We start from the raw sequence: 27984 nt of genomic DNA, 5'->3' as shown, positions 1-27984 counted from the left end.
ATATTAACTTTAAGCATCAGTTAAATACACTAAATTGTTTCCATATCCGTCAAATAGCCGCAGTTGTATATCAAGATAAGAAATTCGTACTATGACGTCCCAGAAGTGCACAGTGCATAGGTAACTTTGAATGTAGGTCTTTCCTTGAGTATATAGGTAAAGATTATCATTTACAGCGAGAAACAACGTGTCAGTTCTTTTGATAACAAGTCATTGTCTTAGTGTTGCATCTGATATGTTGAATTTCATTTTAATTGCGATTTTGATTATTTTGTCTCTGTTGTATGTCGTTCGAAGGACCGGTCAACAGAAAGGAAAAGCGCCACCTGGACCCAAAGGCTGGCCCGTCTTCCAGATTTTCTTGGAGTCTGAACTTCCGACTTTACATTTAAAACTTTATGATTGGACTGAAAAATATGGAGACATTTTTCAATTCGAATTACTGGGCAAGAAATTCATCAGTCTAAATTCTTCTGAAGTACTGAGAGAGGCATTTAACAAAGAACCAAATGCAACCATTACCTCGTTTCGGCCGCCGACATTTACAGGAGAGTATCAGCTTGATAATTATGCCGATGTTGGATTTTCATCTCCAGATCCATTGTGGACAAAACGCAGAAAACTCGCTTATCAACTGCTCCGCGCCTACGGAGAAGGGTTATCTATAATTGAATCCCAAGTCAAAGAGAACCTCCAATCCATGCAAAACGCCATTCGATCCAAAGAAAACAAAAATGTGGATCCCAGCAGCATTGTGGAAGAATTCATACTTAATACAGTTGAAATTCTGGTAAAGTTGAAATTTCAGAAATTCGTACATGTTAACAACTATTTTACAATGTATGAATTACTGATAATCAGAAATATGTTTTATGGGCCAATGAACGAAATTCTGGTAAAGTTGAAATTTCCGAAATGCCTGCCACTCAATTCAATGATCTTAATAACCCAATTTTCTTTAGGTCATAGGACGAAGCTTTGGCAGAAAGGGAGAACTGCAAAAGATATTAAAGAAACTTGACCACATTCTCAACATAACAGTCAACCCCGGATATGATATTTTGTATGGGTTCTTGCCATTTCTACGATTTCTCCCTCTCCCGATATCCTTGAAGATGAAAGAGTTTCGAAAGACAAAACAAGTTATGATGGACTATCTGGAAACTTTGTCGGTAAAGTAATTCTTCTGTCAATCTCTCGCATTTCATTTTACCATCAATTGTTATGAAATACTAGATTGATAAAAGTAAAAATACAACAATCTGATATTTTAGGTCTCAAAACTCTATGGCCGAATAATAAATTTCCTCTCGCATTTCATTTTGTCATCAAATGTTATGAAATACTAGATTCAATATTTCCTCTTGGTTGATTTGAAACTATCATCATATAATCAAATATAAAAATGAAACATATTTTTGATAGCAGAGATGTTAATGATTGTTCTATGGATGTTGCACTGAGAATATCTACCAGTGATTAAAAATAATTCAAAATGCTTGCCAACTTTTTAAAGATTTTATTTGTATGGTTTTGTCACACACACACACACACACACACACACACACACACACACACACACACACACACACACACACACACACACACACACACACTTATACAGTGAGGTCACCAGTCAAAGATGAAGTGTCAAAGTAGGACATTTTAAGACTTAAAACATTTTTGTTACGCAATCCTTTGTCTTTTTAGGCCTTTATATAGGAAAAAGTCCACTTGTAGTGAAAAGGTTACGTGTAGGTGTCCAATAAGTTGACAATTGCTGTCCATTATTTTTAAGAATGGACAGATACCGTCCGTTCTTAAAAATAATGGATAGTAATTGTCAACTTATTGGACAGTGCCAGGTAAACCCAATAACTTATTAGACGTCTACAGGTAGGCTGAAAATAAGAGAAAGACAATATGTTTGTCAAAGAGATACAAATCTAATTTTAAATACCCTACAAGTAAGAATCCACACAGATACAGGAAAAATCACTGGAACACTTTAAAAAACGATATATCCCCTTAGTAGAATTCTCTGCTTCAACTTTAAGATTCACAATTTTTAAAATTCCATTGGCCATTATTATATCGCATCAAAAATTATATTTGAAAGACATATTTCCATACTGTATTTGAATTTCGCTGGATTCAGAGTGAGCCTCTTCTTCACAACGCTTTTTTATGTTTTCTTTATTAGCATGTCCTAATTTTGAATTATCATTTCGCTTTCATGAATAATTTCTTTTCACGAGTTGGGCGTATTGAGTTCTTTTGGCTGGCGTTAGTTATTTCCTCATCCAAATATTCGAAAACACAGTGCTTTTCAAATCAAAATTTGGCTCCATAACTTTCCTACCTGCCTCAAACTGTCCATTTTGTGAGAGAATGAACTGAACTTGGCCTTACAGGCCTCGGTCAGTTCTTTCTCTCACAGAATGGACAGTTTTTGGCTTATATCCTTTACATAGGCATATCGCTTGTTGTAATAGGGTTGTTTATTATGACAACACATAGCATGACAACCCTCTATTTTGTATTGCTTGTAAGAGTTATGAGATTGATTACTGTTCGTTATCTTCACCTTTGATTTAGATATGCGAAACAAACTAAGAAATTAAAGAACGTATCAAACAAAACCCTATACCACTATCCCGAGTGTCAAGTTTATCTTTTAAAAAAATCATCAATAAAAATCACTTCGTGAGGATAACGAAGTGATAACTCTCATAAATCCTATGTGCAATAAAAAATTGAGAGTAGGACAAACACCAACCTCAGGAAACACCTAATGTGAGGCCAGGTGCCTAGGAAAAGTAAGCATAAACTGTTGACCGGTCAGACCCACCTTGAACCTTTCATCTTGATCAGGCGAACGGAGTAAACCGTAGCCAAAATCAGCATATAAAGAACGGCCTAATATTTGATCAATCTGATTAAAATACAGATTTATTTGATATGAAACATGTCAGACAGCATCCGTTTTAATGGCAGGTTATATTTGCCTATAGCGAGCGAAGCTCGTGACGCAACGAGCTCGCTCCAATGATTACGCAATTGAGTCACGTGATTTGCTCTTCATCAGCTTAAAAATGATGGGGACTACCCATGTTGTCGATTATTGCTTGATTTGAAAAAAAACAAAACAATCGCAGCTAATGATGACGTCACAATGCACTGTTTACATCAACCGCGTTATATTTCCCGCGTTAAATGAATTGCCTCAAGTCGTATTGTAAGACGTTATGGGTCTTCGCTCGTCTCAGCGGTCACACCGTACACATATTAATTATTCATATTCACAATTTTCCCCATAGAATATAAGAAAAACAATTCTGGTAATTTGTAGCTTGTTTTTGCTGTACATCAAAAATGAAAGATAAGAAAGAATATCATTGTGTGAATTTGTCATTTATTGAAATAAGAAATGACTATCAACTAATATTGCATGTTACATAATCATACATAACAATGAATTGGCTGGGCTTACATCAGAGAATTGACTAATAACTACAAAATGACTAGATCGTGTTTAAAACAGGCTGACTAGTCACATGACACAAGTAGCCCAGCCAATAAAACATGTACAAATGCTAAAACAATAACAATAGCAGAAATCTGGTGCATAAAAAGGGTCATAAAGCAAGGAAACATGGTGTATACAGCATGTGATGCTATATGTAGCATGTGAGTTGCTGCGCCAATCAAGCATTTATTTGTCTGTAGCCTGCTTCGGTTTGCAAACTAATCATATGCAGAATAAGCTATCACGTATCGATTCAATTTGGAGACATACCATATGCACATGATAATAAATGTAAGGCAGTGGTAAGACTGTAAATTCAGTAATAGGACCTTTAAGTTTTTAAATATATTATCATCAATGCATAGAGCTCAAAGCGGTTTTTGACCGGTCAATAGGGGATACTGTGGTGTTCGTGTGTGCTCTACTTTTAAGTTTGAATTCTTTATAGGATTGATGAGATTAATAATTGTTCGTTATTTTCACTTTTTCATAGTCCAGTTGGATGTAATAAAGAGTTTGTAATCAATTTTGACTTTTGCAGAAAGAGGAAACCGTGGAAAAGGGAATATATCACACACTGAAAGACATCATGAAACAAAGGGATGAACACGGCAATCAGTGGTTCACAAAAGAAAATCTGTCAAATCTCTTAGTGAATTTAGTATCCGGTGGTATGTATTATCTAATCTCACAACACCGATAAATAGGTTGACGTGATGACTTTAGAATCACCTGTTTATTTTCAGTTTTATTTTTACTTTTTGCTGTATATAATAAATGCAGACACGATCTCAATGTCCCTTTCACATTTAACATTATGTTTGTCCGACGGTGGTCATTTTAATGTTGTAAAAATAAACTCGTCATATCTCTGAATGCACTTAATTTAGGCAGTAACAAAACTGGGCCCTGATTTTCGAAAGTGTCTTAGGACTGAGACTTGTCTTAGAATGGTCTTTCGATTGAGTACTACGTTAGGATTGGTGCTAAGATCGGATTCAATCTTAGGACGTCGAGCAACATGTCTTAGGGTGGTCTTAAGATTGTCACAAAAGATATGATAATGATACTAGTATCTGAGTTCGTTCACCGTACTAACATTTTCTGTGTCGTTTACAGCGTTTATCCTCCAATCTCTCTTTTTAGCGGCGTTTGTTGCGATGTTAGTGAGACGTCTAGAGAATAAAGTCCTATTCTCTTATACGTCATGTAACAATATCCGCAGCTCCTCGGACGTGAAGTTTTGATTTCGTGGCATGAATTTTTAATAAAACCTAATCTTATTGCTTATTTTTGAAACATTGCCCATTACTTGTCCTTAACATAACAATACACATATATATTCCAATCATGCGCGTCTTTAATCACATGTAAACGCGCAAATAAAAGTACTGAGCAATTATTAACAAACAATAGTGGTATATTCATTTTTATTTATTTTAGTTTGAAATATTGTTTGTCTTACTTCTCAGTTCACATTGTATATAACACAAATGTCTTAGATAATCATTCATTTTCACCTTACATACATGTATCATATAACAATTGGTCATTTTTATAATACCATGTAATTGAAGTTGATGGATTTTTGAAGTTTGTAAATGGCAAGTTTCAATTTGTTATTTCAAATTTCTAATCATGATATTCTTTGATATTTTATACCTGAATGAAATGAAATTCATCTTTTAAGATAATTAATTTAAACAGTATTTCACTATGTTTAACATAATAGGATTAGGCAGGAGGCAGAGCCTATATAAGGTACTTGTAATGTCCACATTATGATAAACGTGAGAGATGCGCATCTGGTGCATCAAAATTGGTTCCGTATAAGTTTTACATTATGACCCCTGGGTCGAGACCTCTGCTGGTGGACTGTTAGTCCCCGAGGGTCTCTACAGCCCAGTAGCTAAGTACTTCGTTACTAGCTTGAAAATACAGATGTATATTTAATTGCTGTTATAAAATTTAGAAATTCATTTCAAAATTAAGGATTATCTCCCTCATGCATAGCTCTTATCCTTGGACGAATTTGGCTCCACTTGTTTGGCACGCTGTTTTTGGCTATATTTAGATCTAAAACTTCATAGTTATTTCGGATTTCAAACATTTCGGTTGAGCATCACTGAAGAGACATTATTTGTCGAAATGCGCATCTGGTGCATCAAAATTGGTACCGTATAAGTTTTACATTACAACATATATGATAATATGTAATATCTCAATTTGTATGATGTAAAAAGACAATATATCATACAAACTGCAATGAAAATAATGATATAGGGCATTGATACTTCCTATGCATAATAAATTAAGCAAACAGAAATGAAAAGAAAAAATACCAAAAAAAAAAATTATGGGAGCGGGGGTTAATGAGAAAGAAAGATAAACACAAGATTAGAACCGACAAAATCAATCAAATAAAAGAAGGATGAAATATGAACAAGAGGGGGAGGGTACCGAGTGAACAGGAAAAGGTCAGACATACACGTACATATACACACAGAAATACACACATATATACACACAGAAATATAAACATATATATATATACATACATACATACATACCCACCCACCCACCCACCCACACATCTCATAGCAACGTAACGCAAGACTACATACACGAAAGTACTATGACGTCACAGTAAGTACTATAAAATTGAAAAGCAACGTCAAAGTTGATATTGCGCGAAAACCATTTGAAAAAGGTAAGAGTCTAATAATAAAATGAACAATACTCACCCGACGTCGTGGACACATCCTAAAATATGACTATGTGTACAATTAAATATTTGGTAAGTAATGTAACAGAATTTTAGAAATGTTTGTTCACAAAACAGTCAACTTCTGGCCTAGGTGAATGCAAACAAGAAATATTACAGTAAGTAGTTAATCGTAAATACATCAATATTTTTATAATCAGTTATTATAACACGTCCTTTGCATACAAGACATTAATTATTAAAGACAAAAATGTTCCTTTTAGTTTATTCCGTGTGGTACACAAGTATTCAGTTTTTTTCTTCCATAAATTTTCTCTAAAGCACCGATAAATGTCATCTTTGTAAATTATTTCAATTCCTATTATAGAATAATCGTCAATACTATGAGAATCCGTATAGAAATGAATAGCAACAAGGTCATCAGTTTCTCGTCTAATAAATGACAAATTGAAAACATGCCTTTAGTATAAAGTTACCCCAGTTTCTCACACATATACAATTTTGTTGCATTTTTTGCAAAACACTCCATAAACTACATTGTTGGATTTACAATTGATATAATTTTTGATATGATGTTTGTTACCGTTGCAGTCCTCAAATTGATTGGTTTTAATGACATATTGACATAAAGTAAACACACATTATAATGTGTACAATAAGACGCACCTATAGGTGCATTTAGGAAATGCATCTATCAAATGTTTTGCTTTCCGGAATGTACATCTGTGCTATTAGAAAACTTAACATAAACATAATGATATTATAATAAGTATTCGTTATTTTCCTGAATGGAATTATTTGTTTTATCTTGGATCAATATTAGCATAATTTTGAAAACCAGGATACTAGATTATTGAAAAACAACTTTTCACAAAGTTCCCTTTTGCTTTAACAGGTTACCTGACAACACGAGGGACAGTAATGTCCATGATACAAATCCTTGCTAAGAGACCAGAACTTCAGAAAGCTTTACAAAGAGAAGTGGATGATGTGATAGGATTTGACAGAGAACCTTGCCTCTCTGACAGGCATAAATGCCCGCTTACCGATGCCGTCATTCTAGAAACACTCCGTTACATTTCACACCTTCCTCTGTCCGTCTTTCATGGAACGTCCCAGGAAACTACAATCGCTGGTTACACTATAGAGAAGAACACAGTAGTAAGCTAACTTTACATTGATCAAGTTGTTTTCGATTCATGACTACACTGTATATAGTATCTATTTTACAGTTTCTGATTCTAGATTATACCAAACGTGTGGGCAATGCATCTCAGCGAGAAAGAATGGGAAGAACCATTTACTTTTAAACCGGAGCGCTTCTTAGACGCGGATGGGCTTTTATTACCAGCCAATGGCCCCATCAGGAAAAAGTACCACTATTTTGCTAAAGTAGATATAACTGTTCCCACATACTATGCATTTATATGAATGTGTAAATTTGTTTTGCATTTTCAGATTTCTTGCATTTGGAACAGGGAAGAGAAATTGTATTGGTGAAGTGTTTGCAAAATCACGCATATTTCTATTTTTGTCAACTTTAATGCAACAGACAACGATTTTCGAGCCCGATGGAAAATCATTATCGGATCTTCGACAGAGAGAAATGCTTCCTGGTATCGTTTTACAGCCTCAGCCGTACGAAGTTCGTTTTGTTCTTCGACAAAAGTAACATTTTCCATAAACAGCATGTAAAATGAAATTTCAACCACAACGTATTGAATGAATTAAAGTGGCATGGATATTTCTAGATATAATAAAAGGAAGTGATATAACTGAAAAAATTATTAAAGTTTATTTCAGCAAGTAGAAAAGATTACATATGGTTATGGATAAGAAAAGGATGATTTCAGTAAGGTGGATAACCATTACAAACATCTAATGTCTTTGCCCTCGCTCAATCGACTGGAACAACTCTACTTGAAACCACAGTTATACTTAATCTTATACAGTCCATCAACTTTTCATAAGGAGGTATTTTTAAAACATAAGGATTTTATGATACCGTATAACAGGTTTTTCCCCGTGGGTATCCAGTTTCCACTTTGTTCGCGACGATTTCCGAATCGCGGAAAATAAATCAGCGTAAATTTGATACAAAGTTTTATTTTTGTGATAGTGTTATATAGCATACAGTTAATACAGTTGTAGTGCGGTGAAAGTTCAGTGTGCTTTGTTTCCCCTGTATCTTACAAGCGCCGGGTAACAGGTACATGTATGTAAGCTTCGTTGTTTATTTAATAAATGACAAGCTAATAAAATGTGTCTCGTCCATGGCTTCAATCAATGTATTATCATACCTGAACTAATCATACACGTAAGGTATATGGTTTATGACGGTATAAACTCTGAAAATAACTATCGATAAATATTTTGCATTACAGCTACATTAGCTGGAATATCATCGGACTTCACTGCAAAATTGTCTGCAAATCGACTTATTTACGTTACTATGAAAGGTAAAGATAACAAACAGTCATTTACGTTACTATACCGCCGAATTGTACACATTTTCCGGAGTGTAATGATATGCAGCACAGGTTTGTGATCACCTGAGCGCGTCCTCCGAAATTGACGAGGTGAAGGTCGATATTTCTCTCATCTGGATGAACCCACTTAGAGGGAAATGCTGACAAAGCTCTATAATTACTTGCAAAGAAAACCCGAAATCGTCAGATGGATTTAAAGAAGCAAGAATATTTAGTCCAGTCATTCTATTGTTTTACCTCAAACTAATTGCAACAGAAATGGTTTTTGCGAAACTTGTAGTGGAATATGCTTATAATGATCATATAAAAAAAATCGAGAAAAATCGAGAGAGGGAAAAGTCGTCGATTTGCTAATGTAAATTAGCACATTTTCATAGCATAAACTTTGTTACGGCATGGCTTCCATAGACGCAGAAGAGTTTACAAGGGATATAATTGAAGTTATGTAGACGCTCTTTGTAGTATTGTATATATACTGGTAGGTCAATTTTATCCTCTAAGATGCTAGTTTGTTTCAGGCATGTACTAGTTTTTGACCACTAATTACAATTTCATACAAAAAAAAACTGACTTTGTATAAAAGCTAATTAATGAAGTTCAACGTTGTACGATATTATATGTATACTATCCATATTATGTCTGATTCTTATAGACATCGGTTCCAAAACATCTAAAACCAAGTGATCATATAATCAAAGAACTACAATTTGAAAAATTTAAAATAATGGAGTCTAACTTCTCTGTAAAACAAAAACATCATATCAATATGTAAGCCCTCGCTAACAACAAACAAAAAAGTATGGAAAGCAGTTTTTGCCATTAGTTGATAATGTTTAGCGTTAAATGTCGCAAAAACATAAGAACAACAAAAAGTTGAAAAACGTATCTCAATTAATATTCCTTCAAACGTTTATGTAATGTTTGTTTGTAGTTGTAGGTGGAATACCACTTGTAATGATTCTTTAACGTGCCAACGTCTGTCGCGACACGAGATCTCCGTTTTTAAGGTCATATTCGAAAGACCCGTGATTTTCACTTCAAAATGTCGAGCGTTTGGTGAAAGAGTAATCGCATCTTAGGTTTGATGCGGCCATGACACGAGCGGCTTTGAACTTAGCTTCTAATTGTACATACATGAGAATAATTTCCAGCTGATTTAGTAGAATCAAATGTTTTTCAAGCATTGAACATTTGTCCCTCACAAGTGAATTGCATTGACTTTTTAATTTTCAGGTAGTGATAGAACACTTGAATTTGCAATACATCTCTTGGTGATAGTCAATATATTGTGTAATTAAGAGAAAAAGGGAGTATAAGTGTGAACAGGACGAGTGCCGTCAGAAATGACTCCATTGTCTCGAAAATTCCTTTTTACAAAGACCTAGGAATTTCAACTTTCGAAAACTTTTCTTAATTTGTGTAGCTCGTTTTGAACTATTGTAGTGTAGTGTGGGGTCTCCGAAACCACCACAACATTGAGATGGTTCAGAATCGCGAACTTCGTCATTATCACAGATGTTTGGCGAATTCGGATGGAAGAATCCTTAACGCTGACACTGTATAAACTATACGATACTGGAATCGTCTACTATCAATGGACAACATTACTAAACATGTGTGAATCAATATAATAAGTCTAACTGGACATCACAAATGAAGTCATTATCTGAATCTTTAAATTCTAAAGAAAATACATTATAGGTTACTATTGTGTGACACTGGTGATTTCAGAACAAGTTGCTTCATAACTATAAGAAGTAGTGGCTAGTACATGTAAAAGTAAATTAACTATTAAGTTATGTTTATATAAAGATATTAAAACAAATTTTAGAACCGAAAATTAATTTTCCACGAGCATTCCAAAGTATCTAAGATCTTTACTTGCACTATGAAGATGTGGTATACTTTCAATTAGAATAGAAACGGGGCGATACAAAGGAGAAGAATTAGAAGACAGAATATGTACACTGTGTTCTTTAGATTGTGTCCCCATGGGGGAATAAATGGGGCGGCCCTTCGGAAGAGACCTAAAAAATCGAGCCCCCGTGTCACAGCAGATGTGGCATGATTAAGATCCCTCCATGCTCAAAGGCCATAAGCGCCGAGTATATAGGCCTACATTTTGCAGCCCTTCACCGGCAATGGTGATGTCTCCATAATGAGTGAAATATTCTCGAGAGGGACGTTAAACAATATACAATCAATCACTTTTAATAGATTGTGTAGAAGATGAGTCACGTTTTACTACCTTGTACTGCATACTTAAATCTCAGGACAGATTTTTTACTACTTGTACCCCACATTGTGTATGTCAACTTAGATTGTATTATATTTTATTAACAAATTTCCCTCGGCAAACGACCCAGTCTATACATTCCGCTTACATTTACAGATATTCTTTGATTTACAGAAAACACTATGCGTAATTATTATCTTTGTATTGCAATTATTTCTTTATCTCAGTGACATATAGATCCGATGGATCGAGTGTTTTTGAATTCGCATTTATACGATATGATGTATGTCATTATAACTACTGACTTGCTGTAACAATGCGTGGCAGAAGAGTGCTTCAAAAATGTCACCGTGACTACACTAATCCCAACACAATAATTTTTTTAAAGGAAAATTTGGTGTCTAAATCTACAAGTCTTAATCATGAATGATCAAGTCGCGGTCTTCGCTCAACAACACCTACTTTTTACTTCGACAAGAACTGTATATTTTGTGCAAATTTTCCGATAGGGAACGTGGCGTTAATGGCTTTTCTATCCGAACTGTAGATTTCTCAAAGAAACTTATATAGATATTTGTAGACAAAGAAATGAGAAATGGTAAAAAAAACAATACCCTCGTCCCGGCTAATTTGTATGCACCCGATTCAATTTATCACTAAATATGTAACGTGAATTTTCTAACTCGTAAGCAAATCCCAATACCCTAAGCAAGTTTTTGTCGAAGGTCACGAAAAGTAGGTCAATCATTAAGGTCACAATGTCAAAATGTTTGGTACCATCTAAAGGTTTTGTCACAAAGAAGACATATATTAAATATGAAAATACTGTCATTTACCATTCAAATGTTATGGCCAAAGTTTTGCGGACTGACAAACAAACGAACAGAGCAATCACGATTACGGGATCATACACAGGGGCGGATCCAGTAATTGCGGTTAAGCGGGGGGGGGGGGGACGCAAGTTTATGGGGCAAGGGGTCTGGGGGCCGCCTTGAACTCCTGCATGGATTTTACAGATTTTATAGGGCTTGAAATATGTTTCCTAAGTAGTTAGTTTTACTATTTTCTATCATTTAGGATAAAAGTGAAATTAATAAAATGACGTAAATTTTAAAGTTTTTTTTCGGGGGGGGGGGGGTGTTACAAGTTCTCCCAATAAAAGTAATTAAATAAATCAAAACATTTTGTCATTTATTTCTCGGAGAGTGGAAGAAATTATTACTTCTTTTATCATTTACAATTTTCTAAACAAAATACCATGATTTACCTTAATTTTGAAAATTTATGGGGGGGGGGGGGGGGGGGGGGGCTGCGCCACCTTAAATCCGCCACTGATACACTCATGATTTTAAAATCTCAAACTGATAAATAATTTTTATGAATTAATTATCACTTCTTTAACTGTCTCATATAAATAGAATCTCATTTTGTGCCAGAATCAATGTTTACGAGTTTCATATTAACTCTTCTCATTTTCATCGATTTTTCTTCCAAAATAAGGCTTTACGCCTCATAAAGAATTCATTCATTTGAAATTTTGGTATGAATAAAGTAGTTTGTGAATGTTAACACCGTTCCCGATGATTATAGCAATTATGTTTCTTTTATTTCTTTCATGTGTGAAGATAAATGATAAATCCCGGTTTTCGGTGATTTTTTATCAAAATGTACGATTTCCCCCCCAAAATACACGTTTCCCCTTTGTTTTGTGCTCTCGATTTTTTTTTATATACGCTAGAGCATCCCTTGAATCACCGAGGTGATATCAGGTGCCTAGGATGAGTAATCATCCTATTTATTTCTTAGTACATGTAGCTTGCCTCGATTGTTGAAAAAATATATACGCAGATCATTCTCTTGAGAACCGAATAGGTCGGGATACATTAACATCATGGATTTTGCTAATGCTATATTGCTACATAAATAAGAAAAGTTAACGATGGAGACGCTGAAGCAATCTCGTTTATCATAAAGCTAAGTTACTAGTTTGCCGTTAACGCCTATGTTGAATAAACTATCTAAATATGAAGCATATGTGGAAGACTGTGATGTCTTTCATGTACCCAATCCTGACTCATGTCTATCACATGTAACGAAAGTGTGTAATACATAAAAGACCCTTCATGTATCTAAATGTCGAGTGGAAGGCCAGAGCAAGATATTTTGCTTTAAATACAGGGGTGCAGGGGTTTCAACAGTCTCGTTTAAAGTCAGCACTTTGCAAATTCTATGATCGTTATAATGATCTAGTTTGCCAATGCTACCTATCATTGGGTCCAATGCTGTCTGACTGGTTCATATGAATTTTTAGGACGTTCTTGGCACACTAATAACTCCGTTTACCTGATCAAGATATAGGGATCAAGGCGGGTGTGACCGGTCGACAGAGTTGCTTACTCCTCCTAGGCACCTGATCCCACCTCTGGTATATCCATGGGTCCGATTTTGTCCAACTCTCTATTTTGTATTGCTTATACCGTATAAGTTTTACATTATAGGAGTTGTGAGATAGATCACTGATAGTTATCTTCACCTTTCATACATTCTGTCTCATATTGGTGGGTTAGGATTGATTGATTGAATATTGTTTAACGTCCCTCTCGAGAATATTTCACTCATATGGACACGTTAGCACTGCTGGTGAAGGGCTGCAAAATTTCGGCCTATGCTCGGCGTTCATGGCCTTTGAGCAGGGAGGGATCTTTATCGTGCTACACTTTAATTAAAGTTTATGCCCAAGAACACATCCTTGGAGGACGCGAAAAGAAATAACTCATACAGTGGATTTGACAAAGTTAATATATACAAATTGACGCCGTTTTTCTAAGTAAGAATGAATCCATTTGACGAAGTCAATGGATAGATTGACGCCGTTTCTTAAGTAAGAATGGCACCACCTATAATTTCCATTCTGCTATAGTGCGGTCGCCTGAACTGTGTGGTCTAACGTATCTTGTTCTAGACACAAACGGAGGTATATACCTATATATTGATTCAGGCTACTAAATGCACTGGGATGAAATTACCATAGTTAACACTTTGTGATTTCTTATTTGTAAATTTATGAATATCTTTAGTGCGTGATCGAATTTTGATATATCTCATGAACCTGCCTCCAGTTTTCGTTCTTCTTCGCACACGAAAACTTTCTGCATAATCTGTCAGAGGTAGGTCAATTGCTGTTGCAAAACACATCATACGACAACTAAATATCTCTTCGTGTACGAAAAATTCCATGAACGACTACTCAATAAAAACAAGAAAAAGGAAAATCAATAAATATATCTAATTTGCAAAGAGTAGCTACTTATTCATTCCATGTAGTAATTAAGCTTATCTATAAATATATGTTTTTGTCTATTGTAGTACTACCGACAGATATACTAGTATTGAGTATATCTGAGTTTTGGGTTGTCACTATAGGGAGAATAGCAACCCTATCGCATTAAACAAAAATGGTTGATATCTTTTATTATCGACATTTTAAGGTCAAAACGATGTTTTAACTTCCACAAAGGTACAATATTCATCCCTGGGTTTATGTTATCTAGCTTACATCTGATCAATCGCTGAAAAAACTACCCGATATTTAAATGTGTGCACTTGCATATAGACATACCCTATATTGTTCACAAAATATACTCGGCAATATTCATTCACACGAAATATTTTGAAGTTATAATTGATGAAATACGCCGTCCTGCATAATGCTTGAATATATTTATAAACACATCTGTATACCAATGAAAAGAATACAAGATCTGTCCCACTTAATCGCATCCAATGTTCTTTGTTTGCGTTAGTTTGCTTATGAAACAGTATGAAAAACATATTCCAAATACACAGTACAACAGAACCTTTAAAATATACTGGCACGTAAGCCAAACGTACATGTATCCCTCAATTAAAAGCCAATGTGTTTTCCCCTATTTTACATTAAATTGTTATTAAAAGTTTTGAATTGCATGATATCATACACATCCCCAAGATATTCACGGCTGATTGAGACAGTAATGCATACCCCCTGAACACGTGCACGAATTCACGCAACAATAGTTCCTGCCTCTCAAACGTATTTGATGTTTTTCAGATAGTGGGATATCAAAATGCATTTATCGTATTACGTAAAGTATGTCTAGGCTACCTAACCAAGCATGTGATAGTACAGTGCTTTTATTGCAGGATTGAAACATCGAAAGAGCACTGAATGTCCTCAAAAGGCACAATATCTCATCTCTATAAACGCCTTAGACTGACCGGTACAACTGCCGACCAACCTCGAATTAGCCGACCGAAGGTTACAACGCCTCGTCTGGATCGTTTCATGCAGCATTTGAGAATCGGTTTAGAACTATACAAAACAGTGCAAATGAGACTCCTGTGGCACATACGTTAAGAATAAACCGATATTCTGTGCTGAAACATATCCCCTCTTATAACATCAATCCGCGTCGCAATGTGAACGTCTGACTCCAATGATTGCAACGACACATTCCAAATGTTTGCTTTGCAAAGATGCACCCCTCATACAGACGTCAGCATGTTTTTTGACATCGCCGTGAACATCATACCGAGAACTTCGTGGGGTAATATGACAGGTTCGGTTGGGTAGCGTTATGGTGTAGAGCGGAAACTGTAGTGTCCACACAGGCCGCTTGGTCATTATTGAAGGCAATTTGAAAGCTAAGCCGTATATCACATTATTCTGTAACCTCTGTTCGTGCAATTTGTTTGTCAGCACCACTTAATTGTTCAACACGATAATATCCAGTGTTAAGGTAGGTCCCTAGTCCTGTGATTTCTCAAAAATTTGAGTTTAAATACTTAGATTGTTCATTTGAGGGTATGATAAAAACCAAAAAATGGGGGGGGGGGTTGTCAGTATAATGAGTAAATTATGGTATTTTTATTACGTGTACCCCATTTGTCAAACGGCAATATCAGAATTCATTGAAGAAGTCCTAGAATATGTCCATAAAATTTTGTTTGAGGTATGATGCTGCAATTTTTTCCTCAAATATGAAATAAATATGTCTAACTAAATAATTAAAAGTGAAATTTTAACATAGTTTCATGTTTTTTAAGTAATGGTGGTACAAAATTGAACTCAATACAGGCCTTCGGCAGTCAAAAATACGGCACTGCAACACCACTAATATGAATATTTTAAAAATTTGACTTGTGATTTTTCATTCAAACTCACATATTATGTTCATATATGAATGCTTGTTAAAACATTTTTAAAATTCTGCCCTTTCTCAGCATAATATTTTCACAGCATCTCAATGTATATTTACAATTCTTGGCCAAAATAGCCATTTTGAAGATGATTTTCACATAATAGAAGATAACAAATAATATAACAAGATAACAAATATATAACAAGTGCAGAGTTGTTTTAACTAATTCCTCAAGTGCATGATTGCATATCATGAATTTTTTTATTAATTTACTGATAATTTTAACATGTAATACCCCTGTATATCAATTAAACAAATATGTACCTCTGGTTTTATGTGTGAATTAGATGACAAAAAATGGAAAGAAGATTGGAGCCATAGTCTACTTAAATATAAGTGATGAAGTATTATTGTATTCATTTTACTAAATTAAAAAAACATCCAGGTAAATGTAAAAACAGTATAAATCCACCCAATAATAATAGTACATGAACCAATACCGGAGTTCGATCCGGACATGACGTCACGCTACTAGACCCCTACTTTAAGTCATCTTGTAAAATTTGAAACCTTAATTTCATACCATTTTAATTGGCCTGTAGGTTTTACTTCATTATCATTAAGAGTATTATAAAAAATATTTCCATTTTTGTATGAAATTAAAGAAATTAAATGTGTTGGAATAAAAGGTTCTGTTAATTTACTCCGTTCATTAATCTTTTTATGTTTCATTATTTTCTTTACTACTTTGGTCACACTTAGATATTCTAAAAACAAATTGGTTTTTACTTTGTTATATATTGTACACAAAATTGGTACCGTATAACTTTTACACATAAATGTAAACTTCTTGAATTCCATTATTTTTCCATCATTGTCTAATAATGAATTAAGAAACTTAAGAACATTATTTTCACTCTATGTCTTCAAACATATTACTTTATTATTTACCTTTATGTTCTCGTTATACCAAAGAACACTAGACGACAATTGTTCTTGAGTGATGCTATCATCATGCGCAGAACAATTAACACGTTTATTCCAGGATTGAAATACACCAAACCAAAACTGATTCTTAGATTTCTCCACTTTCTGTAAAGCATAAAGTGGCCCTAAAATAATAACTTGACTGATATCAATATCTGCCCCTATAACTGACTGTCATTTGGCAGAACCCTTGAGTAATTTTTTAACCCAGGAGATTGTAATTGTGTTTATGAAATTCTCAATATCAATCATTTTAAGCCCCCCCCCCCCTTTTCATAAATTTGCGTGACTACTTTTTTCTGAATTTTAGAAATAGGACTCTTCCATAGGAATTCAAACAGAATCTAATTTAGTTATTGAACAATATCTTTAGATGGATTGAGTAAAGCAATAAAGAGATTTACAAGTTTAAATATAGCAAGTCACCTAATTACAGTGATACGACCCATGGGGTATGATTTCGTTTTTCACAATGTTTTAATAGAATTCTAACGCTTTTTATCTCTCGGTAAAACTAGTTTTTATCATATCTTGTAATCTAATGTCAAATTCTATGCCCAATACTTTAAAAGACTTATTTCCCCATATAAGATCTGTTTTATTTATCAATATTTATGTGCTTTGTGTTTTACTTTCAATCCATATAACTTGTGATTTAGAATAATTTTCTGATAGTCCTGATATTTGTTTGAACACATTTAATTCATGAATAGTAGTAGCCTTCAAAGATTCCTGGTTCCATTAAAAACAAAAGAGTGTATCATCGCAAATTCACTCGACTTGGCAGCATCAGAAAACTGAGTTACCTGATACAAACCAGTCCGTCTCCATAAGTCCATTTTCTTTTACTCGAAATATCTAGTTTAAACAACAACTAAACACCCTAAAATGTTTCCATATCTGTCAAATAGAGAAGTTATAGATCACGGTAAGAAATTGGCACTCTGACGCCTATGAGGTGGACAGTGCATAGGTAAGGTTAAATGTAGGTCTTGCCCTGGGTATATATGTAGAGTTTCTAATTTACTGCGAGAAACAACGTGGCAGTTCTTTTTATAATAAGTCATATGTTTTAGTGTCGTCTGATATGTTGAATTTCATTTTAATTGCTATTTTGATAATTTTGTCTCTGTTGTATGTCGTTCGAAAGACCAGTCGACAGAGAGGAAAAGCGCTACCTGGACCCAAAGGTTGGCCCGTCTTCCAGATTTTCTTGGAATCTGAACTTCCGACTTTACATTTCAAACTTTATGATTGGACTGAGAAATATGGAGACATTTTTCAATTCGAATTCCTGGGCAAGAAATTCGTCAGTCTAAACTCTTCTGAAGTACTGAGAGAGGCATTTAACAAAGAACCAAATGCAACCATTACCTCGTTTCGGCCGCCGACATTTACAGGAGAGTATCAGCTTGGTAATTATGCCGATGTTGGATTTTCATCTCCAGATCCATTGTGGACAAAACGCAGAAACCTTACTTACCAATTGCTCCGCGCCTACGGAAAAGGGTTATCTATCATTGAATCCCAAGTCAAAGAGAACCTCCAATCCATGAAAAAGGACATTCAATCCATAGAAAACAAAAACGTGGATCCCAGCAGCATTGTGGAAGAATTCATACTTAGTACAGTGGAAATTCTGGTAAAGTTAAAATTTAAGATATCCCTGCATGTTATCGACAATGGTGCAATGTATGAATTACCGAGAATCACAATTATGTTGTAGAGACCATTGAACGAAATTCTGGTAAAGTTGAATTTTACAAATGCCTGCCACGTTGTTGACTCAATTTAATGATACGATGACACATTCTTAATAACACAATTTTCAGAAATTCCTACATGTTAACAACTATTTTACAATGTATGAATTACTGATAATCAGAAATATGTTTTTTTGACCAATGAACGAAATGCTGGTAAAGGTGAAGTTTCGGAAATGACTGCCACTCAATTTAATGATCTTAATAACCCAATTTTCTTTAGACCATAGGACGAAGCTTTGGCAAAAAGGGAGAACTGCAAAAGATATTAAAGAAACTTGATCACATTATCAACATAACAGTCAACCCCGGATATGATATTTTGTATGGATTTTTGCCGTTTCTACGATTTCTTCCTCTCCCGATATCCTTGAAGATGAAAGAGTTTCGTAAGACAAAACAAATTATGATGGACTATCTGGAAACTTTGTCGGTAAAGTAATTCTTCTGTCAATCTCTCGCATTTCATTTTATCATCAATTGTTATGAAATACTAGATTGATAAAAGTAAGAATAAAACAATCTGATATATTTCAGGTCTCAAAAGTCCATGGCCGAATAATAAATTTCCTCTTGGTTGATTGAAACTATCTTCATGTAATGATTATTCTATAAATGTTGCACTGAGAATATCTACCAGAGTGATTAAAAAATAATTTAAAATTCTTACCAACTTTATAAAGATTTTATTTGTATGGTTTTGTCACATATATATATACTTATATATACTTATCACTGTTCGTTATCTTCACCTTACATGGTGATGTCACTAGTTAAAGATGAAGTGTCAAAGTAGGATATTTTAAGAGATAGGGATATCGCTCGTTGTAGTAGGGTTCTTTATTATGACAACACATAGCATGACAACCATCTATTTTGTATTGCTTGTAAGAGTTATGAGATTGATCACTATTCGTTATCTTCATCTTTCATTTAGATATGCGAAACAAACCAAGAAATTAAAGCACGTATCAAAGAAAACCCTCTACCACTATCCCGATTGTCAAGTTTATCTTTTAAAAAATCATCAATAAAAATCACTTCGCGAGGATAACGAAGTGATAACTCTAATAAATCCTATATGCAATACAAAATTGAGAGTAGGACAAACACCAACCTCAGGAAACACCTTATGTGAGACCAGGTGCCTAGAAAAGTAAGCATAATCTGTTAACCGGTCAGACCCGCCTTGAGCCTTTTATCTTGATCAGGGTAACGGAGTAAACCGTAGTCAAAATCGACATATAAAGAACCACCTAATATTTGATCAATCTGATCAAAATGCAGACCTATTTGAGATATATTTGATATGAAACGTGTCAGACAGCATTCGTCTTATATCGTTATATTTGGTTATATTTGCTAATAATAATTTATATTCACAATTTTCCCCACAGAATATAAGAAAAACAATTCTGGTAATTTGCAGCTTGTTTTTGCTGTACATTAAAAATAAAAAGATAAGAAAGAATACCATTGAGTAAATTTGTCATTTATTGAAATATGAAATGACTAACAACTAATATTGCATGTTATATAATCATACATAACAAAGAATTGGCTGGGCTTACATCAGAGAATTGACTAATAACTACAAAATGACTAGATCGTGTTTAAAACAGGCTGACTAGTCACATGACACAAGTAGCCCAGCCAATAAAACATGTACAAATGCTAAAACAATAACTATAGCAGAAATCTGGTGCATGGAAAGGGCCATAAAGCAAGGAAACATGTTGTATGCAGAATAAGCTATCACGTATCGAATCAATTTGGAAACACACATACCATATGCAGATAATAATAAATGTAAGGCAGTGGTAAGACTGTTATTTCAGTAATAGGACCTTTAAGTTTTCAAATATATCATCATCAATGTATAGAGCTCAAAGCTCTTTTTGACCGATCAGTATGGAATACTGTGGTGTTCGTGTGCGCTCTGCTCTTAATTTGTATTCTTTATAGGATTGATGAGATTAATGATTGTTCGTTATTTTCACTTTTTCATAGTCCAGTTGAATGTAATAAAGAGTTTGTAATTATTTATTACTTTTGCAGAAAGAGGAAACCGTGGAAAAAGGAATCTATCACACACTAAAAGACATTATGAAACAAAGGGATGAACACGGCAATCAGTGGTTCACAAAAGAAAATCTGTCGAATCTCTTAGTAAATTTAGTAGCCGGTGGTATGTATTATCTAATCTCACAACACCGACAAATAGGTTGACGTTATGACTTTAGAATCACCAGATTGTTTTCAGTTTGGTTTTTACTTTTTGCTGTATATAATAAATGCAGACACGATTTCAATGTCCCTTTCACATTTAACTTTATGTTTGTCAGACCGTGGTCATTTTAATGTTGTAAAAATAAACTCGTCATATCTCTGAATGCGCTAAATTTATACAGTGACAAAACTGGGCCCTAATCTTCGAGAGTGTCTTAGGAATGAGACTTGTCTTAGAATGGTCTTCGGACATGCTTAAGTCACAATATATGTTTTCGATTGAGTACTACGTTAGGATTGGTGCTAAGATCGGATTCAATCTTAGGACGTCGAGCAACATGTCTTAGGATGATCTTAAGATTGTCACAAAAGATATGATAATGATACTAGTATCTGAGTTCATTCACCGTCCTAACATTTTCTGTGTCGTTTACAGCGTTAATTCTCCAATCTCTCTTTTTAGCGGCGTTTGTTGCGATTTTAGTGAGACGTCTAGAGAATAAAGTCCTATTCTCTTATATGTCATGTAGCAATATCCGCAGCTCCTCGGACGTGAAGCTTTGATTTCGTGGCATGAAATTTTAATAAAACCTAATCTTATTGCTTATTTTTGAAACATTGTTCATTACTTGTCCTTAATATAACAATACACATGTACATTCCAATCATGCGCGTCTTTAATCATATGTAAACGCGCAAATAAAAGTACTGAGCAATTATTAACAAACAATAGTGGTATATTCATTTTTATTTATTTTAGTTTGAAATATTGTTTGTCTTACTTCTCAGTTCACATTGTATAGAACACAAATGTCTTAGATAATCATTCATTTTCACCTTACATATCATATTACAATTGGTCATTTTTATAATACCATGTAATTGAAGTTGATGGATTTTTGAAGTTTGTAAATGGCAAGTTTCAATTTGCTATTTCAAATTTATAATCATGATATTCTTTGATATTTTATACCTGAATGAAATGAAATTCATCTTTTAAGATAATTAGTTTAAACAGTATTTCACTATGTTTAACATAATAGGATTAGGCAGAGCCTATATAAAGTACTTGTAATGTCCACATTATGATAAACGTGAGAGATTACAACATATATGATAATATATAATATCTGAATTTGTATGATGTAAAAAGACAATATATCATACAAACTGCAATGAAAATAATAATATAGGGCATTGATACTTCCTATGCATAATAAATTAAGCAAACAGAAATGAAAAAAAAAATACAAAAAAAGTTATGGGGGCGGGGGTTAATGAGAAAGAAAGATAAACACAAGATTAGAACCGACAAAATCAAATCAAATAAAAGAAGGATGAAATATGAACAAGAGGGGGAGGGTACCGAGTGAACAGGAAAAGGTCAGACATACACGTACATATACACACAGAAATACACACAGAAATACACACAGAAATATAAACATATATATATATATATATATATATATATATATATATATGTAAAACTTATACGGTACAATTTTGATACACCAGACATATATATATATATATATATATAAAGCACAAACAAACAATTATAACACCCAACCTTACGTTTACCCCTAGGATCTAAACGATACATGTGAAAATCAATTAATTAATATATAAAGCACTAAATAATCACAACTAGGTACTGAAAATTTTCGGCCCAGCCCGGGGTCGAACCAGCAACGTACGGCACCCACCGCCTAGCAAGATTGTCAAACCAGTGCGTAAGTATATACATATACACACATACATACATACCCACCCACCCACACATCTCATAGCAACGTAACGCAAGACTACATACACGAAAGTACTATGACGTCACAGTAAGTACTATAAAATTGAAAAGCAACGTCAAAGTTGATATTGCGCGAAAACCATTTGAAAAAAGTAAGAGTCTAATAATAAAATGAACAATACTCACCCGACGTCGTGGACACATCCTAAAATATGACTATGTGTACAATTAAATATTTGGTAAGTAATGTAACAGAATTTTAGAAATGTTTGTTCACAAAACAGTCAACTTCTGGCCTAGGTGAATACAAACAAGAAATATTACAGTAAGTAGTTAATCGTAAATACATCAATATTTTTATAATCAGTTATTATAACACGTTCTTTGTATACAAGACATTAATTATTAAAGACAAAAATGTTCCTTTTAGTTTATTCCGTGTGGTACACAAGTATTCAGTTTATTTCTTCCATAAATTTTCTCTAAAGCACCGATAAATGTCATCTTTGTAAATTATTTCAATTCCTATTATAGAATAATCGTCAATACTATGAGAATCCGTATAGAAATGAATAGCAACAAGGTCATCAGTTTCTCGTCTAATAAATGACAAATTGAAAACATGCCTTTAGTATAAAGTTACCCCAGTTTCTCACACATATACAATTTTGTTGCATTTTTTGCAAAACACTCCATAAACTACATTGTTGGATTTACAATTGATATAATTTTTGATATGATGTTTGTTACCGTTGCAGTCCTCAAATTGATTGGTTTTAATGACATATTGACATAAAGTAAACACACATTATAATGTGTACAATAAGACGCACCTATAGGTGCATTTAGGAAATGCATCTATCAAATGTTTTGCTTTCCGGAATGTACATCTGTGCTATTAGAAAACTTAACATAAACATAATGATATTATAATAAGTATTCGTTATTTTCCTGAATGGAATTATTTGTTTCATCTTGGATCAATATTAGCATAATTTTGAAAACCAGGATACTAGATTATTGAAAAACAACTTTTCACAAAGTTCCCTTTTGCTTTAACAGGTTACCTGACAACACGAGGGACAGTAATGTCCATGATACAAATCCTTGCTAAGAGACCAGAACTTCAGAAAGCTTTACAAAGAGAAGTGGATGATGTGATAGGATTTGACAGAGAACCTTGCCTCTCTGACAGGCATAAATGCCCGCTTACCGATGCCGTCATTCTAGAAACACTCCGTTACATTTCACACCTTCCTCTGTCCGTCTTTCATGCAACGTCCCAGGAAACCACAATCGCTGGTTACACTATAGAGAAGAACACAGTAGTAAGCTAACTTTACATTGATCAAGTTGTTTTCGATTCATGACTACACTGTATATAGTATCTATTTTACAGTTTCTGATTCTAGATTATACCAAACGTGTGGGCAATGCATCTCAGCGAGAAAGAATGGGAAGAACCATTTACTTTTAAACCGGAGCGCTTCTTAGACGCGGATGGGCTTTTATTACCAGCCAATGGCCCCATCAGGAAAAAGTACCACTATTTTGCTAAAGTAGATATAACTGTTCCCACATACTATGCATTTATATGAATGTGTAAATTTGTTTTGCATTTTCAGATTTCTTGCATTTGGAACAGGGAAGAGAAATTGTATTGGTGAAGTGTTTGCAAAATCACGCATATTTCTATTTCTGTCAACTTTAATGCAACAGACAACGATTTTCGAGCCCGATGGAAAATCATTATCGGATCTTCGACAGAGAGAAATGCTTCCTGGTATCGTTTTACAGCCTCAGCCGTACGAAGTTCGTTTTGCTCTTCGACAAAAGTAACATTTTCCATAAACAGCATGTAAAATGAAATTTCAATCACAACGTATTGAATGAATTAAAGAGACATGGATAATTCTAGATATAATAAAAGGAAGTGATATAACTGAAAAAATTAATGGAGTTTATTTCAGCAAGTAGAAAAGATTACATATGGATAAGAAAAGGATGATTTCAGTAAGGTGGATAACCATTACAAACATCTTATGTCTTTGCTCTCGCTCAATCGACTGGAACAACTCTACTTGAGACCACAGTTATACTTATTCTTATACAGTCCATCAGCTTTTCATAAGCAGGTATTTTTAAAACATAAGGATTTTATGATACCGTATAACAGGTTTTTCCCCGCGGGTATCCAGTTTCCACTTTGTTCGCGACGATTTCCGAATCGCGGAAAATAAATCAGCGTAAATTTGATACAAAGTTTTATTTTTGTGATAGAGTTATATAGCATACAGTTAATACAGTTGTAGTGCGGTGAAAGATCAGTGTGCTTTGTTTCTTACAAGCGCCGGGTAACAGGTACATGTATGTAAGCCTCGTTGTTTATTTAATAGATGACAAGCTAATAAAATGGGTCGCGTCCATGGCTTCAATCAATGTATTATCATACCTGAACTAATCATACACGTAAGGTATATGGTTTATGACGGTATCAACTCTGAAAATAATTATCGATAAATATTTTGCGTTAAAGCTACATTAGCTGGAACTTTATTCAGTTGATATATCGTCGGAGTTCACTGCAAAATTGTCTGCAAATCGACTTATTTACGTTACTATGAAAGGTGAAGATAACGAACAAAGATTTACGTTACTATATCGCCGAATTGTACACATTTTCCTGAGTGTAAGGGTATGCAGCACAGGTTTGTTATCAACTGAGCGCGTCCTCCGAAATTGACGAGGTGAAGGTCGATATTTCTCCCATCTGGATGGACACACTTAGAGGGAAATGCTGACAAAGCTCTATACTTACATGCAAAGAAAACCCGAAATCGTCAGAGATGGATTTAAAGAAGGAAGAATATAATCCATATTGAGATTTGATTATAATTGCGGTAGTAACTCAGAAATTGTGTAAATCGTTTCATTGACTGAATTTGTGCATTAAAAATTAAGAGGTGTACGTACAAATGCTGGCTTTTTAAATAATCGTGAATTATATTTTCGCTATGAGTTTGAAATAGTGAAAATGTGATTTGCATAAAGAACTTGACCCACGATATGACATTTTTGGCCTACCAATTTTGGAAAAATTAAAGCACACCTTATACTAAATCTAAAAGGATATTTTTCATCCATAATGTGAACAAAGTTATATTGCGCAATCGTTTCCTGACACCGGATGTCTATCACAATACGATAAATGCTCAAACCAACGGCAGTTTAACGTTTTCCGGGAAAATCGCAACATTTCGCAAACTTTAGTCTTGAAATTCACCTTGGCCGCGTGACTCCGGACTCGATTTTTAAAAATAAAATCAAAATACAGAGTTAGATTAACATTTTTAAAGAACAAAATGAACTCAGGAACAATGCGGCCATGTCCACGGATACTGGAAGTTAATGTAAATATATAGTATGTGCATGTATAAAAAAGGAAGGGTAGGACACTCTTTTTGAGGCAAATTCGGGTTTGGGTTATTGTGGGCGTTTCTCAAACGGCCTGACGCGATAAATCGTTCACATATACCTTACTTTCAATATCTGTACGGTTTCGTTCCGCTCCAATGCCGTTCATTTTAAGAAAAATATGTTTTTACACCTCCAAGTGCTTAAGAATTTCGCTAGACTGTCTTACTTCCCATTTAATCGCACTGAATCGAAAGGTAAGTTCTGATTGGTCAATAATAAAATTAAAGTCTGAATTGACACATGTTATCTAATCCACAAATACATATGTAGAAAAAATAATTCTCAGGATTATTACTTCATGATGGTATTAGAGACTAGTGGTTAAGTACATGAGCCATGTTTGTTTTTATAGTTCAAATATTCTTATCATTACTTCAGAACCAATAAGAATGGCATTATAAACTTACAAGAATAGATATGGGTTACCCCATATCCAAGAAATTCGACTTTTGATTTACTCGTAGCAAATACTGTGACCAGTCTTGCTTCACTAGCAAACAGTGCGCACACCTGTCCTTGACCTTTTAACCTTGAAAAAAATATGTACAATTACATGAACAATACTAAAGAAGGATAATTTAAAATCTTGTTTTTCTATTAGCTGAAAAATACATATATAGAGTAATGCAAAAATCAAAAAGGTGAAAATCACTTTGTAGATATTTACTATGATACCCCCCTCCCCACCTAATTTTATTTCCTAGAAAATAAATTGCCCAATTAGGTTATTTCTTTTTTAATTGAAAAAATGCCCACCCCAAAATCAAATGTGTGTCCCCTTTCTTGATAAAAAAAAATATAGTAGAAATATGTCATTTCCAAACCTTTAATCCACCCCTCCTATTTTTTATTTTTTAAAAATTCTCTCTGTTATGGTTACATTTGTATTTTCTAAACCTTATGAATTCATAAATTTTGTACATGAGGATCACAACCTATGCACTTATTCAACAAGAAATGTATACATTGCCTTAATAAATTTTATTTATATATTGGAAAAAAAACAACAACATGGGAATCATTTTGAATTGAAGGGAATTTCGTAAACGAGAGACTTACATAAACTTTTCTGCGTAAACTTTTCTTCCATGCAAAAGACCTAGTACCTCATCTACGCAATACCGAGCTGTCTTGGAGTGAATATTGCAGATGTAATTTTTTTCACACGTGTTTCTTTACTTTGTTCACTGACAACAAGCAGAAATCACATAAATTGCAATATGAATGTTGATAAGTTGAGTACCTTTAAAAAAGAAAAACAAAACTTCGTCACTCATACATTTCTTACATGTGTTATATTTTTAGAAGTTGGAAAAACCCACATATATGTATTACTTTAAAGGACACATTTCATGTTTTCAAAGTATACAATATTACATGCATTTTGTCTTCTTTATGCTTATAGTAATTAATTCTAATAGTTCGTTCGCCGAAATTTTGCGATAATTAACCACAATACAGACTTAAATCTAAGCCCCGATTTCAAAAAGTCAAGTTAATTAGGTAGGTAGTCACGTGGTACAGTAACGTCACATGCGCCCTTCGGATTGTTTGCAAAATCGCGCATATTTCTATTTCTGTCGATTTTAATGCAACAGACAACGATTTCCGAGCCCGAT

The 27984-nt window shown here is 34.1% G+C and overlaps 1 protein-coding gene across 1 annotated transcript; it reads left to right on the top strand.

Moving 5' to 3' along the window:
* The first annotated feature begins 171 nt into the window (after nt 1-171).
* On the top strand, nt 172-24764 carry LOC125683404 (uncharacterized). Its single transcript, XM_048924542.2, has 12 exons — nt 172-790; nt 963-1172; nt 4071-4200; nt 7150-7415; nt 7500-7627; nt 7713-7922; nt 18125-18788; nt 19133-19342; nt 20968-21097; nt 23951-24216; nt 24301-24428; nt 24514-24764. The coding sequence occupies exons 1-12, from the start codon at nt 236-238 to the stop codon at nt 24725-24727; spliced, it is 3111 nt and encodes a 1036-aa protein (XP_048780499.2). The 5' UTR covers nt 172-235; the 3' UTR covers nt 24728-24764.
* Nucleotides 24765-27984: the final 3220 nt, after the last annotated feature.

The sequence above is a fragment of the Ostrea edulis genome, chromosome 6, assembly GCF_947568905.1.
Source record: "Ostrea edulis chromosome 6, xbOstEdul1.1, whole genome shotgun sequence".
In the NCBI taxonomy this organism is placed as follows: domain Eukaryota; kingdom Metazoa; phylum Mollusca; class Bivalvia; order Ostreida; family Ostreidae; genus Ostrea; species Ostrea edulis.
Note: the sequence above shows the minus strand (reverse complement) of the source record. Positions and strands in the feature narration are given on the sequence as shown.